Raw genomic sequence first — 18,493 nt, 5'->3', positions numbered from 1 at the left:
AATGAATTAACCGAGCTGCAGCGTTTTATCCGGCCGGACCACCCACATAGATCATAGCTTCCCGCACTAACACGTAAACTGGCCTCATCCAATCAGAGAACTGGAGACTTTAATAACTACTCCGTCCGACAGGGGGCGCACTCAAACAATAACATCCCAAATCAATCCCTGACGGTGAGTATTTTTTATTCTGGCTTAAGTAGTATAAACATATACGAATACATAAAACCTACACAAATGACAGCTTTTGTGCTGCTTTTTACATGCTCTAATTAAAGAAATGCCTAACCTAACCATGTGGGAATGACATTTTACGGGTGAAAAATTAAAATATCTGACTGAAAATCTTATTAAAATCTCCACCCACATATGCTTATTTGGTCGACATTAGCTGATGTGAAACTAACATGCTTTGTTTTTGTTAGTGTACAGTAAGGTTCTGAAAATAACCTGTTAATGTATGTCATAATCTTTAGTCCTGCAGTGTTACGGCAGTGTAATAGTGTGACTCTGAATAAAATCTGGAAATGCTATATATGTATATTTTTCTTTATTTTTTTCTGTGACTGTTAAGTTTAATTTGTATTCTGTCTGTCTGGGGATTTAACCCACGTGTGCATATAGTTAGGTCCATAATTGCTGGACAGTTTTTGTAGTTCGCCTCCATCTAAATACCACAGAAAAACAACATCTAACCAAGTCGAGGACACTGGAAGAGGCAGGGGTATCATTGTCAAGGTTTACATAAAAAGAAGCCTTCATGAATGGAAATACAGAGTTTACGACAAGTTGCAAACCACTGGTTGCATTCAAGGGCAGGAAGGCCAGATTACACTTTGCCAGAAAACATCTATAAGTGCCTGCACAGTTCTAGAGGGGGAAAAAAAAAACATTTGGAAAAATGAAACCAAGACTAAATCATACTAGAATGGTGGGGAGAGAAAAGTATGGAGCAAAGAAACAACTCATGACCTGAAGCTTACCACATCACAAAAATGTCTACAATTCCTAAAAGGTTAATGCAAAATCTTTGTAAAGCCCCTTGAATTAAAGGTGAAAGTCTGCACTTCAATCACATTGTTTGATTTAAAATCCACTGGTGGTGTATAGAAGCAACACTACAAAAACTGTCTTCGTCCATCAAATTATGGACCTAACTGTATGCATAGACCAGGGAGTGAACATCTGAAATATTATGTAGTTTTTTATTTTTTTTATTAAACAACACATCTATATAACTGGTTTATTACAAATTCTAGATATGTAACAAACATTTACCAAAAAAAAAAAAAAATCAGTGGACACTTGTCCACATCACCAAAGCTTCATGGCAGCTGTGCAGACACATCACACCACAGTGAAATGAGTAAGAACATCTAATGTTTAAAAAAAAAAAAGATCTGCCAAATCAAACATGTGGAGTTGCCTGCTGCGGTGACTCCTTGTGAATATGAGAGCATCTGAAAGTAGCTTTATTTTTACTTTCCCAGTTTTGCAGGTCTCTGCATCACAGGTTAAGACACAACATACACCAGTCAGCCAAACAATTTAAGTGAATAACTCATAATAAAATGCTGGACTGCTGGGAATCCCCGGGTTCTCTAAATTTGCCATTCACTTTAGCACACAGACCGACCACACCTGAAAAGACCAAGCATGCCCCACGCTCCCACAAGCTCCATCCTCCATTTCAAACATGACAGAATGGCAACAGTCGGGGCGCCTGGGTGGCTTAGTGGTGAAGCCAGCGACCACATACACATGCCGCGTTGCGGTGCAGGCTCGCGTCCCGGCCCGTCGCCAATTTGCCCACGTGTCTTCCCCTGTATCTTTCCCCATTTCCTGTCTCTCTCCACTGTCCATAAAAGCCGCTGTGGCCAAAAATGCAAAAAAAAAAAAAAAAAAAAAAAAAGAATAGCAACAGTTTCCTTTGAAGTCGTCCCATGCCATTGATTATTCAGGAAGTGAGTTAAGCACTTAGTTACTTTATCAAAGAGTGAAATGTGACAGTGAACTGAAAAGAAAAGAAAAAAATTCCTGCTGCAAAAACACCTGCAGTGGGACTGTCATACAATGTAACAGACAAGCTTAATCCCTCTTAATAACTCATGTTAAAACTTCAGCATGGGGATCTGTGGAGCGTAGTCAGTCAGAAGAGAAACCACGAGGCCCTGAAAAAGAAGGCACTTCTGATGATCAGTAGAAAGAAAATGAAACTTAAAATAAACTCGTTTATATAAAACAGCACATTACGTATTAGCCTTTGAGCAGGTTACCCACCATGATTGTCCATTTTCTATTCTCTGCCTCCTGAAAGACGAGCGAGCGGGATGAGTAGAACACCTGGTCATCCACCTCCTCCATTTTCCGAGGGAGACAATGCAGGAAGGTCCAGTCTGGCTTGGCCACACTTCCTGTCTGCAATGGAGGAGTGCAAAAAAAAAACACAAATGCAATTTCAACAGTGTGGAAACACACTCGGTGGCACAATAAAGAAAAATGTCCAACTTCCTCAAAAACTCAATGTGTCTAAAAGCAGGTAAAAAGGTGAAAATTAAAGTAATGTCGTTCTTTACCTGCATAGAAATCTGGTAACCATGGAAGTCCTTGAGCCTCTTTTTCTTCTCCTCTTCCTGTCCCATGCTTACCCAGGTGTCAGTGACCAAAACATTGCTGTCATGGGCAGCCTCCATGGGGTCAGAGGTCAACACAAGCTGGGTACCATGCTGAGACACAATGTAATATTATTTATTAACAAGAATCCAGACAGGATATTTGAAACTAGAAGTCATCCATTAATATTAATGGCACATTTAGAGAACTTCACCTGTTTGGAGAGCCTCTTTGCCTCTTCAGTAATGCTCTTTTCTGGCTCATAGCCCTGAGGACAAAGATATGGCTTCATCTTACCGACACATAAAGTGCAGAAATAAGAAGCTCAAGGCTGACTGCCTGCATCTAACCTCAAACTACAAAAACAGAAATGATACAAAGACCAGCGTAAGAGAGAGATCATAAGCATGGAATAGTGCAACAAGAAGCCAACTTTTGGTGTAGCAATCTTAAGATGAACTCCGAGTTTGGCTGCGGTCATCATGAAGGAGTGCAGGACATTGTTGCCATCTCCAATCCAGCTCACTGTTAGGCCACTAAGGGATCCATAATGCTCCTAGAAGGAAAAAAAAAAAAGGTACTGCATCATTATCGTGTTCTGCATTAAAATAAAAAAAAAAAAAAATACAGAAGGGTAAGAGTACCTGTAAGGTGAGGAAGTCAGCCAGAATCTGGATTGGGTGATACAGATCAGACAGTCCATTAATGATGGGGATTGAAGCCTCCGTATCCAGCTCCTCCAGTGTCGAGTGGTTGTTCACACGAGCCAAGATGACATCACAGAGTCCTGAGAGAACCCTGTAGTGAAAGATTACAGGTATTCAGCAACTCTGTGGTTTATATACTGAGCCAAGGGGGCAAATTTAGTTGGGAAAAACTGCTTCTCCTTCAATAATTACACACAGCAATGAAAATCATGAGAAGAGTGCTGTTAAAAAGGTTAAAGCCTGTGATTACTTTAATTTCCTGGGCTAAGCAAACAGCTCACCTGGCTGTGTCTGTGCAACTCTCACTCACTCCCAGGTGGATGTCCTGCGAGGTAAGGAAACAGGGGTGTCCGCCCAGCAAAGCAAAACCTGGAGTTATAATATCAGGGTAACTTCGGTTTCCCTAAGAAAGCTTGAAAAACTGTATTTAAGGCAAATGAGCATGCAAGAATGCATACAGGAGTACACACTGAGGGGAGTGTGAGGGGTGGAGAGGGGAAAAGAGGAGTGCTGATCAGTGTTTTGGTAGGGGCTTTCACTGAAAGTCACATTTCAGCAGTTCTTTTGTGGCCACATTAACAATGACTGCAATGAATGGCATTAGCTTGGCTCCTGTACGAGGATAGTTTTTTTTTTTAATGTTATATAATTTAAATGTTATGTAATTATAGGCTTAAATGACCTTCCATACAGTTAGACACCACAGTGAAAAACACTATAGCTTTCTCACTGCAGGCAAAGCTACATTAGAATGTTCTCATCAATGGAATAAAGTAAGCATTCATACATCTCATCTGTGCAAACTAAGACTGACTTTGGCCTGCAGGGACAAGGCCACATTATTATTCTGTGTAATTGTATGGAATGCCATTTAAGTGAATGTTTATGTATTCGATAAATACATATTTATGTGTGTATAAATACATACATAAATAAAAAAGCTGCCTAAGAAATACATAAATGGCTACAAAGGAAATCCTGGCATGAATAACTGAGGCAATAATTATGGAAAAACTTACAATTCCTGCCACTGGAAAAAACAAACTTTGGGCTATTATCTCAAAATTTCAACTTATTAACTCAAACGTAAGAAAAATTTAAATTTAAATTACTTTAAATTGAGAAAATAACTTTTCAACTTAACTTTTGAGTTAGAGAGTTGAAATTCTGACATAATATCCTGAACTTTTGATTTATGGATGGCAACATTTTTTTTTAAATTTTTGTTTATTTGTTATTCCATTGGCATAAATAAGCTTCCATATACATATTATGGAAGCTTGTATCTGCCACTGGAAAAAAAAAAAGCATTTTTTGCCATCCATAGGGCAAAATTTTAGATTATCTTAAAATTTCAACTTGATAACTCAAACATCTGAAAAAAAAAAAACAACTAGAAATTGAGAAAATAACTTTTCAATAAATTTTGAGTTATTAAATTGAAACTTTAATAACTTGAAATTTAAACTTATGGATGGCAAAAAAATGTTTTGTTTTTTAGTGATAGTAAATAATGTTTTCAGTGGCAAACACAAGCTTCCATACATAACTGTACAACTAATTTAACTCAATATTAAATAAATAAGAATGCCCATGACCTAGATTACACTGGCTATGGAAAAAAAAAAATCCCCCAAAATGTTTTCATAAACATTTTTTTTATTTATGGAACAAATTTTATTCATTAATTTGCTTTTATTTAAATTATTTCAGGATTTATTTCATAGCATATCTATTCATTTGTGTACTTATATAATACTGACATACAGTGCATCCTATAACGTGAGCAACGTGTGTGTGTGTGTATATATATATATATATATATATATATATATATATATATATATATATATATTAGGGGTGGGACTCGATTAAAAAAATTAATCGAATTAATTACAAGCTTTGTAATTAATTAATCGAAATTAATCGCATTTTAATCGCATTTCAATATTTGACATGATAAATATTAATTTAAGTTTAGTTGATGAATGAATCAATATACATAAGCTTAAACTTCAAAATTTTGTTTATTTTCCCACCAGTCTACTACACAGACCAACAAAGGGTGGAAGTGCTCCTGTGATAAGCAAACTCCTGAAATTAAAGTTAAGCATCATAACTGGATAGTTTTATTCAACATTAATGTCTCACTTGTTATAGTTGGAAATTAATCATTCTCTCAGCTGTATTCCTTGATGTTGAAATGTGTTATGCTTGTTTTAACAGCTTATTTTGAATTAAAGACTTAAAATTAAACCACAAAAAGGAGAAAAAGTTCGTTCTCCGTTTAACAGCTGCTTTACACAGCTGTGCTTCACACTCACGGTTGCTAGGCGACATGAGCTACGCAGAGGTGACGGCAGCTGATATGAAGGCTAGCTGCTCACTTCCGGCCTTTGTGGTGTTGGTGGGCTGCGAAAGACGTGGGCCGGGTCCTTCGCAGGATGCGGCCCCTAATTTGGACATTGTGCGTCGATATAATCTGTATGCCGGGAACTCGCGCACTGAGAAACGTTACACGGTGCAAAGTGCGATTAAAATGCGTTAAAAATTTTAACGCGTTAATTTCCCCGTAATTAATTAATCGAAATTAACGCGTTAAAGTCCCAGCCCTAATATATATATATATATGCATTATATTCCAAAATGGACACCTGTTTCTGTGGACATTCTTGTTCTGGTGCTCCTCTTCTCAAATATCATGGCAATCGACTTTCCTTGAAGAAGAGGCAGATACTGCAATAGAAATGACTGAATTACACAGAGGTCACAAAGTCCAATAACTGACAAAAATACTGCCGACAGGATTTAACTAAAGTTAAATACCTGTTTTTCATGCTTGATCCGATGCTTGAGGTCCCCTGAGACCCACAGCAGATTCTTGATTTCATCTGAGCTGAAATCTTTAAGTGTGAGACAGCTGCGACCTTTTAGATCCACCGAGCCACGGCAGGCGGCTCCTGCGCTGGAAAAGCAACAAATGCATTATATTTACATTACCCGCAGCCTGCCTCCACGGCTCTTCCTCCACATTTAGGATTTTCTTACCCAAACGCTCGTGTCGAACAGGCGTGCAAAGACTTCAGACACCTGGAGCTCTTTGCAGAAAACAGGCTCAGAGACATCGTGGCACACAGGAAGTCCAATGGGAGCGTAATGCTGTGTGACTATTTCATCAGAGAGAAATAACTTCAGCCTGATCCACACTTTCCCAAACACACGCAGCCAACCGGCCGCGTGGCTCCGCCGACAGGAAGGGGGCGTGGCTTGGATCACAGCTGAAACGTGATTATCGCTGCTTTGAGGTAATTAATTTTAAACGCTGTAAAAAAAAAAAAAAAACGCTGTCAATTTTCATTCACAAAAATTGAAAAATAAAAAAACAAAACAAAACAAAAAACATAAATAATGCAACAACGCCATGCAACAGGCCTCCTGGATAAGCCGCCTCCTGCCTCTCTCTCACCTGTCCTCCTGATCTACCTAGTCAGCAGGGAGCTGCAGTGTGAGGAGGTGTGAGGGAGATAGCGGTGGAGATGACCGGGCAGACTGATGTAGACATACCGGGTGAGTCCTTCTACTTGGAAAGCATATTATAAAGCCCTCAGCTTCATGTATACTTATTTATACCCAGCATGGCCTTTCTTTCGCTCACGATTCCTCACGTGTGTGAGGTAAACCTGATGCTATTTCTGTCGGCCTGCTGCTACTTAAAAGGCTTGGAGATCTGACGGCAGGTTGGGCTGGGATTTAGTGGGCGTTAGTCTCCCAGTGCTGTCCAGAGATGAATCACGTACAGTACGGTGCAAAAGTCTTGAGACACCCCTCATTTCTTTATGTTTTGCTTCCAAGGAGTCAGACTTTACTGTCACTTTTTAAAGCGGTCTTGAGCAATAGTTCTCTAGGCTTTCTGAAGAGTTTTCAGTTGTTCTTTGGAGATTGGCTGCTTTTTCACTCATTTTTAGGCCAGTCCTTGTACCTGACCATGCATGTTTTTGTTTGTTTGTTTGTTTGTTTGAATAAGCCAATGCTCTGCAGTGTGTCCTTAATAATTATGAGGAAACTGGACAAGTGGAGGACAAAAGAAGTGGCAGGCCTAAAAAACATCTATAGGAGATGAACAGTATGTGAAAGTCATGTCCTTAAGAAAGAGGGGGAAAAATCTAGCAAAGACCTGACACAGGACCACAGGGATACATGTGACCCTTCAGCTGAGCCATCTACTGTTCACTGAAGCCTCATCAGAAATGGGCTCAATGGAAAGGTATCTGTCATTCTCAAGGAAGGAAAATGGGTAGAAAAGGCTGAGGTATGCCAAATTATACAAGAACTGGACTGAAAATCAGTGGCATCAGGTCTGATGGAGTGATGAATCCAAATTTGAAATTTTTGGTTCAAATTGTCATGAATCTGTACAGAGGAGGTTGGGAGAGAGGTACAACAGTGAGTGTCTACAGCCATCTGAAAAACATTGTGGAGGCGCTGTCATGGTTTGGGGCTGTGAGAGTTCAGACTGTGTTGAAGAATAAAGGTGGTCATACCAAATATTGACTTTCAAGCTTATTAGAATCATACAAACTTGGTTTTTGGCTTATATACTATATTCTCATGTATGTTTGGACATTTCACTCAACTGCTGCACCTCTTTACCATTTTCATAGCAAAATATAAAGAAATCTGGGGTTGCTCAAGACTTTTGCACAGTACTGTACTTGTCCACTTGTCACCAGAAACAGGAGCCATCTTCACATTTGGAAGGAGCAGCTTCGCTGATAATGTGCCTAGCAAGTTCTGGCTGAAGAATGACCATCCAGAGCATGCATCATGTGGCGGAGAGCACTCTGCTGTCATCACAAGTACGCTGTGTGCATATTTTTGTAATGAAGGCTTACATTATTCACTACTAAGTTTATTTTCTTGCCTGCGCTGCAGAAAATGGGAGGTTGCTGATGTTTGGTGGCAATACTCGGGGCCAGCTGGGGTTGAGATTTAAGCATAGTGCCAGGAAACCAACCTCTGTGAAAGGTGAGTGCATTTCAGTGCAGCTGGACCGTGTTGCACCAAATGAAAGTTATTTTCTGGACTGCTTATTTAATTATTTGGTGTATAAAGCATGAAAAATAACATAGAAAAGCCCACATAACTTGTTTTGTTAGCCTAAACCCCAAGATGTACAGTTTAGTGTCATGAAAGACAAAAAAAAAAAAAGTGAAACTTAAAAGGCAGACAATCAAGAAAATGTGTGACAAATTTGATTTATTTTTAAAGTTGACTAATAACCGAAACAATGAATTGTTAGTCCACTAACAAGTACCCTAATTCTGGTATTTTTAAGCCACTATACTCGCTATAATGGCTATACTTACTTTCCAGCCTTGAAATCTGAGAAGGTGAAGCTTGCAGCTTGTGGGAGAGACCACACAGTTGTTTGCACATGTGAGTTGATGAACACATAGATAATTTAGTGTGACAGATGTTTTCACAAACACTGCAGTCCTCAAAATTATATTATTTCGTATATTTTTAGTTCATGGTAGTGTATACAGTGCAGGAAGCAACCAGGACGGGCAGCTGGGTTTGGGCCACCGCAACAACTCCACATCCTTTCACCCGCTGCACCCCTTCTGCGACCGGGTACCAATCAAAATGCTTTCTGCAGGATGTAACACCTCTGCTGCCTTAACAGGTCTGAACAATGATGATATAATAAGCTCCTCTTCTAGAAAATATGCTCTGGTCATATGTAAAGTGTATATATGTGTGTTGGTAGAGGATGGGAGGCTGTTCATGTGGGGGGACAACTCCATGGGTCAGATTGCCTTAGGAGATGAGGGATTTGCAGCAGAACCCACAGAGGTCAGAGTTGGAGAAGCCATGGTGTGGGTCTCCTGTGGATACAAACACTCAGCTTTTGTGACAGGTACAACGCAGTCCAGCCATTTGAGCCTTAATAATTTTTCATATGGCACTCGCGTCGTTTATTGTGTTGGCTTTGTCCCAGTGCATGGGGATCTCTACACGTTTGGTGAGAGTGCGAATGGAAGACTTGGTCTTCAGGAGGAGCAGCTGGCCAATCACAGAGTCCCTCAGCGGGTGCAAGGAATCCTGGGTCATGTCACCCAGGTGTGCTGTGGAGGGGAGCACACAGTGGTCCTCACAGGTATGTTAACAACATTAAAAAAGAGCAGAAATCACCTGTGAAAGGAGCTGGTTATTCAGTGGTGGAAAAGGTAAGTTTTAAACTTAAGCAAAAGTATCAGTATATCATGATGTGCATTTTCATGTCATTATGGGAAAAAGTAATGAGAAAATGTTGAATTTTTTTATCATGTACTGTATGCATTAATATGTATACAGCATGTTAATGTCAGCTGATCAAAGCAGAGCTAATTTTAACTGTTTTAAATGATGATTGCATTGTGTTTCCTTTAAAAGCTGCAACAGAAATCCACTTTTTTCTGAAACGTTTTAGAAATTATGTGAGAATCTCAAGAAACAGAATAAGTGATCACTGCTCACATGTAGCACAGGCAGAAAGAAGCAGAACATTTACCTCAAAATGGTGCTTGCATACAGCAGTGGAATAAATGCACTATTAGCTGCAGTAAATCAAACGGGTCTCTTTCACTCTGTCTGCTTTGCTGTGCCAGAGAAGGACGTGTACACGTTTGGCAGGGGTCAGTACGGTCAGCTGGGCCATGGGACATTTCTTTTTGAGGTTCATTTGCCAAAACCACTGGAGCACTTTTGTAATAGCAGGGTCAGACACATCGCGTGTGGAGAGAACCACACCGCTGTGATCACAGGTAAGCCATCTTTGAAGGTCACTCCAGTCATTGTGACTTTAAAAATGCTATTGCCTGTTCACCTTTTTACTTGTCCATGCTTGTCCCGTTAAGATTAAGAATCTCTTTTTCAAGGGAGTCCTGGCCAAGATAGGCAGCAACAGAATATAAGTAAAACACTGTTAGAAAAATTACCTAGTTAAAATACATGTTCAAAAACATAAAAAAATAAAAATTTTAAAACATTAATTAAGTGAAACAAGTACAAATTATGGAATCAGCCACAAAGGTCTGCAGTCTCAATTTAAAGGCACTCAGTGAAATGAATTCTGTCAGTTTGATGGATACACTGTGGTCATAAAGGGATGGACGTGGTTAGCAACAATACTCAGGTAGACTGTGGTGCTTAAACAATGCTCAGTCAGGGCCCAAAGTGTGCAAAGAAATTATCCCAAACACCTTTACACTGCCACCAGCAGCCTGAACTGTTGATTCAAGGCAGGACGGATCCATGCTTTCATGTTGTGTACACCAAATTCGGACCCTACCATCTAAATGTGGCAGCAAAAATTGACACTCATCAGCTCCAGTCTTTTTGTCACCAATTTTGGTGAGCCTGTGTGAATTGTAGCCTCAGTTTCCTGTTCTTAGCTGACAGGAGTGGCACCTGGGGTGGTTTTCTGCCACCGTAGTCAGTCTGCTTTAAGATTCAGTGTATTCAGAGTTGCTCTTCTGCATAGCCTGGTTGTCACAAGTGGTTATTTGAGTTATTGTTGCCTTTCTGTCAACTCAAAGCAGTCTGGCCATTCTTCACTGACCTCTGACATCAATGAGACATTTTCACCCAGAGAGCTGCTGCTCACTCGATATTTTCTCTTTTTCAGACCATTCTCTGTAAACCATAGAGATGGTTGCGTGGGAAAATCCCAGTAGATCAGCAGTTTCTGAAATATTCAGACCAACTCGTCTGGCACCAAAGACCGTACATTCAAAATCACTTAAATCACCTTTCTTCCTCATTCTAATGCTCAATTTGAACGTCACCAGGTCGTCTTGACCATGTCTACATGCCTAAATGCAGTGAGTTGTTGCCATATGATTGCCTGCTTAGATATTTGCACTAAGGGACAGTTGAACAGTTGTACCTAACAATGTGGCCAGTGAGTCTGTATTACTGCAGTAAGAAATAACAGTCTTCTTTTGTATATCTTGTTCTTTACTGAAATATCATAAGACATATGGCTTGTTTTAAAAAAACCCACATAAAAAAATCCATCAGTAACAACTCTGTAATCAGGTTAAAAAGTGCAGTGGGGAAAAGGTAAAGAAAACAACTGAAACAACGATGAGAAGATGAGTAATCATTATTCTTTCCATCTCTTCTGGGGATAAACAGACGGTGGTTAATTGGGTGTCACTGAGGTGTTATTTAATCACACAGCAGCCAATCTGGCACTGTGAGGTTCAGCAACTCAAACCTTCTCTAGAATGGATAATGGATAAGCTTCAGCCTTCAGTCTGTATCTGATGCATTTATCCTCCCCCTGCTCCACAGACAGCGGGCTGCTGTATGCGTTTGGTGATGGCCGTCATGGAAAACTGGGGTTAGGGGAGGAGAACTTCACCAACCAGTTCAGCCCGACGCTCTGCACACGTTTCCTTGGATACACTGTTCAGTCAGTAAGTGAAAGTGCTGTGAGGGTGGCTCAGATGAAACAGGTCAGGTTTGATGTCCAGGGTATGTAAGGGGCTTCAAAAAAAACGGCACCATCAATGGAAAAGAAATCTGAGCATTAACCACATATCCAGCCAAGTCTTCACCGATCACAGCAGGAAGAGCAGCTGAGGCTGTGCTCACAACCAGCACCTGGATACTGTCAGCTTTTAAAATGAGTAATGAGCTCTAAATGGATCATGTAAAGTGTCACATCATCTCTCTTGTCTATAGGATTTGCAGGCTTTCTCTTACTTTACAGCTGATTGTTCATAGGGAACTGTGTTGTTAAGTAGTTCAAAGGCACTTCAAGATAAAAATGAAAGTGTCTTCAAAAGAGCTCACTGTAGCCTTGAGGGGGTTCTGTAATTTCCTGTATGTCTGAAGGGAACAGAGTAAAGAGCAGGTGAGCAGACTGAGAGTGAATCAGCTCACAGTAAGAAAGATGTTTTCTCCTGTTAGGTGTCCTGTGGTGGTCATCACATGCTGGTCCTGGCTGCGCCCAGACCAGCAGAGAGCCAAGATGTGGTGCCAGAGAAGGATGTCTTCATCACAGACTATTTTCTGGAGTCAAATTTTACCAAAATTCTCTTAAAGAACAAGTTCATCGATCCAACTCCACTAGCCCCATTCTCAGCCCTCTCAGCCCGGGCACGCCACAGAGACAAAGTGAGAACCTCAGTGTTCATTTTTTATTTTATTTTTTTTTCAAAGATTTTCAAGTACTTTGAGATATCTGAAAATGGGGCATTCACAGGCCTTGAAACACTGTAAATGTTGCTTAGACTGGGTTGTTTAGAGATGATTTAGACTTGTAAATGTTAAATGGACTGTAGGCAAACAACATGGATTTTTTTTTTTTAGCTTTGGTGGAGCTTCAGTAGATATCAGCATCATTTCATGATGAGGAATTGTTTTAGAGAAACATTACAATGAAAATAATTTAATTTCATATAATTGGCCTCTTATGGATTAAACCTTCAGTCTTTAATACCATTTTTCTGCATCCAGTTACAATTATACGGTGCCCCTTCCTGATTTCTTATTTTTTTTTTGCATATTTGTCACACTTACATGTTTCAGATCATTAAAAAAAATCTAAGATAACCTGAGTAAATACAAAATTAAGTTTTTAAATGATGATTTCATGTATTAAGGGAAAAAGGATGTAAACCTACTTGACCCTGTGTGAAAAAGTTATTGCCCCAGAAATGTGATAACTGGTTGGGCCACCATTGGCAGCAAGAACTGCATTTAACTGGCAATGAGTCTTTCATGTTGTTTTGGAGGAACTTTGGCCCACTCTTCTTTGCAGAATTGTTTTAATTCATCCACACTGGAGAGTTTTCAAGCATGAACGGCCTGTTTAAGGTCAAGCCAAAGCATCTCAGTTAGATTTGAGACCAGGCTTTGATGAGGCCACTCCAAAACCTTCATTTTGTTCTTCTGAGCCTATTCAGAGGTGGACTTGCTGGTGTGTCTTGGATCAGTATCCTGCTGCATAACCAAAGTGAGCTTGAGCTTAAAAGCACAAAATGATGGGCAGACATTCTCCTTCAGGATTTTCTGGTAGAGAGCAGAATTCATGGTTCCATCAATTGCAGCAAGTCGTCCTGAAGCAGCAAAGCAGCCCCAGACCATCACACTACCACCACCATGTTTGACTGTTGGTATTATGTTCTGTTTCTGAAATGCTGTGTTAGTTTTATGGGTTCATTTGGGACCTCCTGGATGAGCCGTTGATCCGTTCTTGGAGTAATTTTTGTAGGCCGGCCCCTCCTAGGAAGGTTCACCACTGTTCCAAGTGTTTGTGGATAACGGCTCTCACTGTGTTTCACTGGAGCCCCAAAGTCTTAGAAATTGCTTTGTAACCATTGCCAATCTGATAGATGTCAGTGACTTTGTTTCTCAGATGTCTCTTTAAATCGTGACATTGATGTGTTGCTATTTTATTTAGACAGACAGGTTCTATTTAAGCAATTTTTTGATTATGAAATCATCATTTAAAAACTACATTTTGTATCTCTGTATCAGGAATGGGGCAATTACATTTCCACAGCACTGTATATTATTAGAAATCATACTAATGAGATGGATGACATGTATGTAGTTCCCTCTGGTTCTCTCTCATATTTTTTACTTTGACTAGTGCAACCATGACACAGGTATTAAACTGTATTCAAACTTCTTTTAAACTGAGCTCAGAGAAACCCAGGCAAAGCTCGTCAGTCCTTTTGAGAATTGTAACAACTGTATAACATCAATAGGGGGCAGTGTTGCACCAGACTCCAGCTCTGCGACTGGTTGCTGAAGCTCCGTAGATGCATTTCAAACCTTTAACTCGAGAATCTCATGTCCTGTTTTTCAGGAGAGTTCTGTGGGGATGTTTGGAGAGATGTTTCAGAACCTCCCGCATCTTAACTCTGACTTTCTCAACACATCTTGGCAAACATCCAGAAATGCCCTAACTCTGAAAACACTTTCAAAGGATGCTGCTACCCCTTCATCCTCCCCCAAACCAAAATCAGAAGCAACTGCAAGCCCACTTCTCTCCCCCACATCTCGGTCCATATCCCCTCAGAGCCCGTTGTTAACCTCTAAGGCATCAAGCCCACATTCACAATTGTCAAACTCATTTAAGAGTGAAGTCTCCACCCCTGTTTCCTCTAAATCTAAATGCAAAGATGTCCCTTCTCCCCTGTTATCACCAAAGTCTATAACTAAATTAAACCCCAACAGTCTTGCAGCTACTAAAAAGGCTGCAAAACCTAGACTAAACCGAGCAGCAGCCTCTAAGAATGCCTTAAGTGACAAACTGCCATCTCCTGTGCCACCTAAAGAGCCCTACACCGTGGCTAGACCCCCCAGTCATGTTTCCAGTAAAAATCTACATGAGGAAGAACATCCTGCCTCAACACAAACAGGTACTTGAACCCTATGATTTTAACAAGTGCCAATAAATGTTACAGCCGGCATTTAGTTGATGCTGGAGCGCACGGCTGTTTAACCAAATTTTGTCTGTTTCAGAAAACGTTAAGAGACAAATAATCGCTGAAGATGTGAAAGAGAAAGAAGCTGACTCTGACATTTCACCATATACGGTGAGAGAAGTTATTTTTGATGTCTTATTATGCAATGGTTTCTCTTTGATAGAGCAGATAAATACAGTATAGTCAACAGAGTCTTAAACATAGAGTCAGATGCATGTTATTTTCCTCTTCTGGCTTCTTCTTTCTGGTTTGGATTAAATGCACTCCAGGGTAGGAAGCAGCAACGTAGAACACTCTCTGACTTTTCCAGGAAATGTGCATACATCAGCATATGCACTGTATACGTGTGTGTGTGTGTGTGTGTGTGTGTGTGTGTGTGTGTGTGTGTGTGTGTGTGTGTGTGTGTGTGTGTGTGTGTGTGTAGAAATTGAATTGTTCACTTGGTAAAACACTGAATCGAAATACGAAATTAAATTAGATGTTTTGATCTCTCAGTTTTCTAAATAAATTTCTCTTTTTCCAAGAATATCTGTAATGAATGTCCTCCAGGCAGTTTCACATATTTGGACAGCTTCTGCCAATACACAAATGTGTTTGGGCTCCAGCCTCCAGATACACAAACACACACAGAGATATATGCACACACACACACACGCAGTGCTTTGGAAAAGTTGTCAGGAATCTTGCCACATCTCATCAGTGTTTCCAGAACCAGTGATGAAGCAAGCTGAGAGAATCTCCTGCATTTCTGTGTGCTAAGGGTAACTGTAACATGTGGTGCCCCCCAGCAGTACTGTCCTCTCCTTGTTGTAGGGGTAAATTTGTGTTGTCACATGTGTGGGGTTTAAGAATGATAGCAAATAATCACCTGAATAGAACGTGTGATATTTTATGAAAATAGTCAATTTAGCACATTCTAGAGAAAGTTTATGAGTTGCTGAACTTGCATTTGAATGCCTCACGGTGCCAGATTGGCTGCTGTGTGATTAAATATACTTCAGTGACACCCAATTAACCACCATCTGTTTATTGTTAGAAGAGATGGAAAAAAATAACGATTCCTCATCTTCTCCATCATCGCTTTAGTTGTTTTCCTTACCTCTCACCTGCGGTACATTTTAATCTGATTATGGATTTGTTGCTCACAGTTTTATTATGTGGGCTAAACAACCCATATGACATAAAGAAGTTTATTACTATCTCCACTAATATACACTCACTGGAAACTTTCTTTGCTAGACCTGTTCAACTGCTAATATTCAGCCAATCACATGGCAGCAGGTCAGTGCGTTTAAGCATGTAGACATGGTCAAGATGACCTGCTAAAGTTCAAACTGAACATCAGAATGGGGATGAAAGGTGATTTAAGTGACTTTAAACATAATATGGTTGTTGGTGTCAGATGGGCTGATGTGAGTATTTTGAGGTAAAAAATACCTTATTGGACTCAGAGGTCAGAGGAGAATGGCCAGATTGGTTCAAGTTGTTGTGTGTTCAGAGATGCAGAAGGGCCTCTCTGAACACACAACACATCAAACCTCGAAGCAGATAAGCTGCAGCAGCTTTGGAGCAACTGAACAACTTAATCACTACAGTCTACCTGAGTGTTGTTGCTGAGCTGTCTGTTTCTTTACACAACAGTGTACCCATCTTCTGATGGCTGCTTCCAGCAGGATAACACACCATGTCACAAAGCTCGGATCATCTCAAACTGGTTTCTTGAACATGACAATGAGTTCACTGTACTTAAATGGCCTCCACAGTCAACAGACCTCAATCTCACAGAACACCTTTTAGATGTGGTGGAACCGTAGATTCTCATCATGGATGTGCAGCCAACAAATCTGCAGCAACTGTGTGATGCTGTCACATCAATATGGACCAAAATCTCTGAGGAATGTTTCCAGAACCTTGTTGAATCTATGCAATGAGGAATTAAGATAGGTTTGAAAAAAGGGGGTCCAACCTAGTACTAGCAAGGTGTGCCTAATAAAGTGTATATTTGATGGGATAGCTTTGTTGTGAGGCCTCATAGCTCTTCCATGCACAAAAGTGGAAGCTGGAGGCAGGGGGAGCAGCAGCAGGGTCTCCCTTCCACAGCAGAGCAGGTGTCAGTGACAAAATGTTGTATCCAGTTAAGTCAGATTCAACATAAAAAGTGGAGTTGTGGTGGGCTGAAAGGCTTGCAGATGTCGGCAGGCTAAAGCAACTTAAATAGCATACCCTCTGGAAGATTTTCTACTTGTCCTGTCTCCCTCCTCTCGCCCCAGTCAGTTACGGCAGATATCTGCCCCTCCCTGAGCCTGGTTCTACTGGAGGTTTCTTCTGGTTAAAAGGGAGTTTTTCCTTTCCACCATCACTGGGCACTTGGTGACAGTGGGGGTTGTTTTGACTGTTGGGTTTTCTCTGTAATGATTGTGTAATTTTGCGTAAGCCATTTCTGGAGGCATTATATTTTCAGAAATGTGATATCTCTTGAAGTCCTTGAGAGAATTTCTCCAATTTTAGCACAAACTTTGAATGGACACTAATTGTTCATGCACACGTACTAAATTCCTTCAAAGTCTTCAATGCCAGTAATTATATGAGTCTGATTTGACATGGATGTAAGCTGCAATACAGCCACAAGGTTATAATTCTATTATATGCCTACACATACACCTACATTTTTAAAACTACAGAAAACATATCCCTAGTAGAGTAGTAGACTACAAGTAGTGTAGGTAGGTAAGATGATATTTAAAGCATTAAAAACACAAAACATTGTACAAATTTCATATGCAGTCATATTGACATACTCTTGTCCGGCAAATGACCTTTTAATGCTGTTTTCACTTTCTTTTTTTTTTATATCTTACTAAATCCGTATGTGATTTGTTACAGGAAAAGAAAAAGGGCAGTGCTTTTAGACAAGCAGCAAAAGAGGCAGAGGCGTTTGCACAGCGGATCCAGACCAATGAGAAGACTGACCCAAAATCCCATAAGGCTTTACCCACAGAACGTCTGAAGCATCCAAGCGCCTTGAAGACAGAAGAGTCTCCACTGAAGAGCTCAAAGAAAAACCACAAAGTGACTTCTAAAGGCAAAGAAAATGTTACCACAGAGTACAGCAACATCAAAACTCCAGAAAAGAGGCAAGCTCAAACGAAGCTCCCCTATTTTAAATCACCAAAGCACGATAAGAGGAAGCTGTCAGAATATAGCCCCAAAACACAACAGACAGATGCACAGATGAGACTGACTGAAGTGAAGGACATGGCAAGGAAAACTAAGAATTTGAAAGAGAGTAATAAACCAGATAAAGATGATAACAGCTCTTTGAAGAAAGGCTTGACGAAGACCCCGAAAAGCGAGGCAAAGAAATCATCTGCTTTAGATGAGAAATCTCCATCTATTAAGGTTAGTAAAGCAAATCAAACAGCCAGTCCAGCTTCTACAGAAAATGCAGCAATCCAGAGTAGAACCACTGACATCAAACGTGTTGAAAAGGTGCATCGGGGGACGGAGCGAGTCAAATCGACTCTAACAAAAGATCAGCACAAGGTTAAATCTGTACAAGGAAAAGGTAAGAGTACAGCAGCGCCAGAAGAAAACACATCTTTTGCTACACCTTTAAAGGCTGAAACTAAGAAATCTCTTGCAAAAAGTACACCTTTGAAAGTTAAGGGGAAATCACAAGAGCTT

The 18,493-nt window shown here is 40.3% G+C and overlaps 1 protein-coding gene across 1 annotated transcript; it reads right to left on the bottom strand.

Annotated features, from left to right (window-relative positions):
• Positions 1 to 1,191: 1,191 nt before the first annotated feature.
• Positions 1,192 to 6,557, bottom strand: otc (ornithine transcarbamylase). Its single transcript, XM_030758319.1, has 10 exons — positions 6,369 to 6,557; positions 6,147 to 6,285; positions 5,975 to 6,056; positions 3,602 to 3,689; positions 3,258 to 3,411; positions 3,047 to 3,169; positions 2,828 to 2,881; positions 2,577 to 2,726; positions 2,281 to 2,418; positions 1,192 to 2,171 (listed from the first exon to the last, which is right to left on the bottom strand). Exons 1-10 carry the CDS (start codon positions 6,443 to 6,445, stop codon positions 2,112 to 2,114), a joined length of 1,065 nt encoding a protein of 354 aa, XP_030614179.1. The 5' UTR covers positions 6,446 to 6,557; the 3' UTR covers positions 1,192 to 2,111.
• Positions 6,558 to 18,493: the final 11,936 nt, after the last annotated feature.

Source organism: Archocentrus centrarchus, chromosome 21, assembly GCF_007364275.1.
Source record: "Archocentrus centrarchus isolate MPI-CPG fArcCen1 chromosome 21, fArcCen1, whole genome shotgun sequence".
NCBI classification, from domain to species: Eukaryota; Metazoa; Chordata; class Actinopteri; order Cichliformes; family Cichlidae; genus Archocentrus; species Archocentrus centrarchus.
This window is presented reverse-complemented; position numbering and strand designations above follow the sequence as displayed.

What these genes read in the sequence shown, in the direction of transcription:
- otc (XM_030758319.1), bottom strand. Translation starts at nt 6,445, where the DNA reads ATGTCTCTGAGCCTGTTTTCTGCAAAGAGCTCCAGGTGTCTGAAGTCT. An exon ending in TGTTCGACACGAGCGTTTGG is followed by an intron (nt 6,286 to 6,368) that starts GTAAGAAAATCC and finishes TTGCTTTTCCAG; the next exon opens with CGCAGGAGCCGCCTGCCGTG. An exon ending in CTGACTTCCTCACCTTACAG is followed by an intron (nt 3,170 to 3,257) that starts GTACTCTTACCC and finishes TTTTCCTTCTAG; the next exon opens with GAGCATTATGGATCCCTTAG.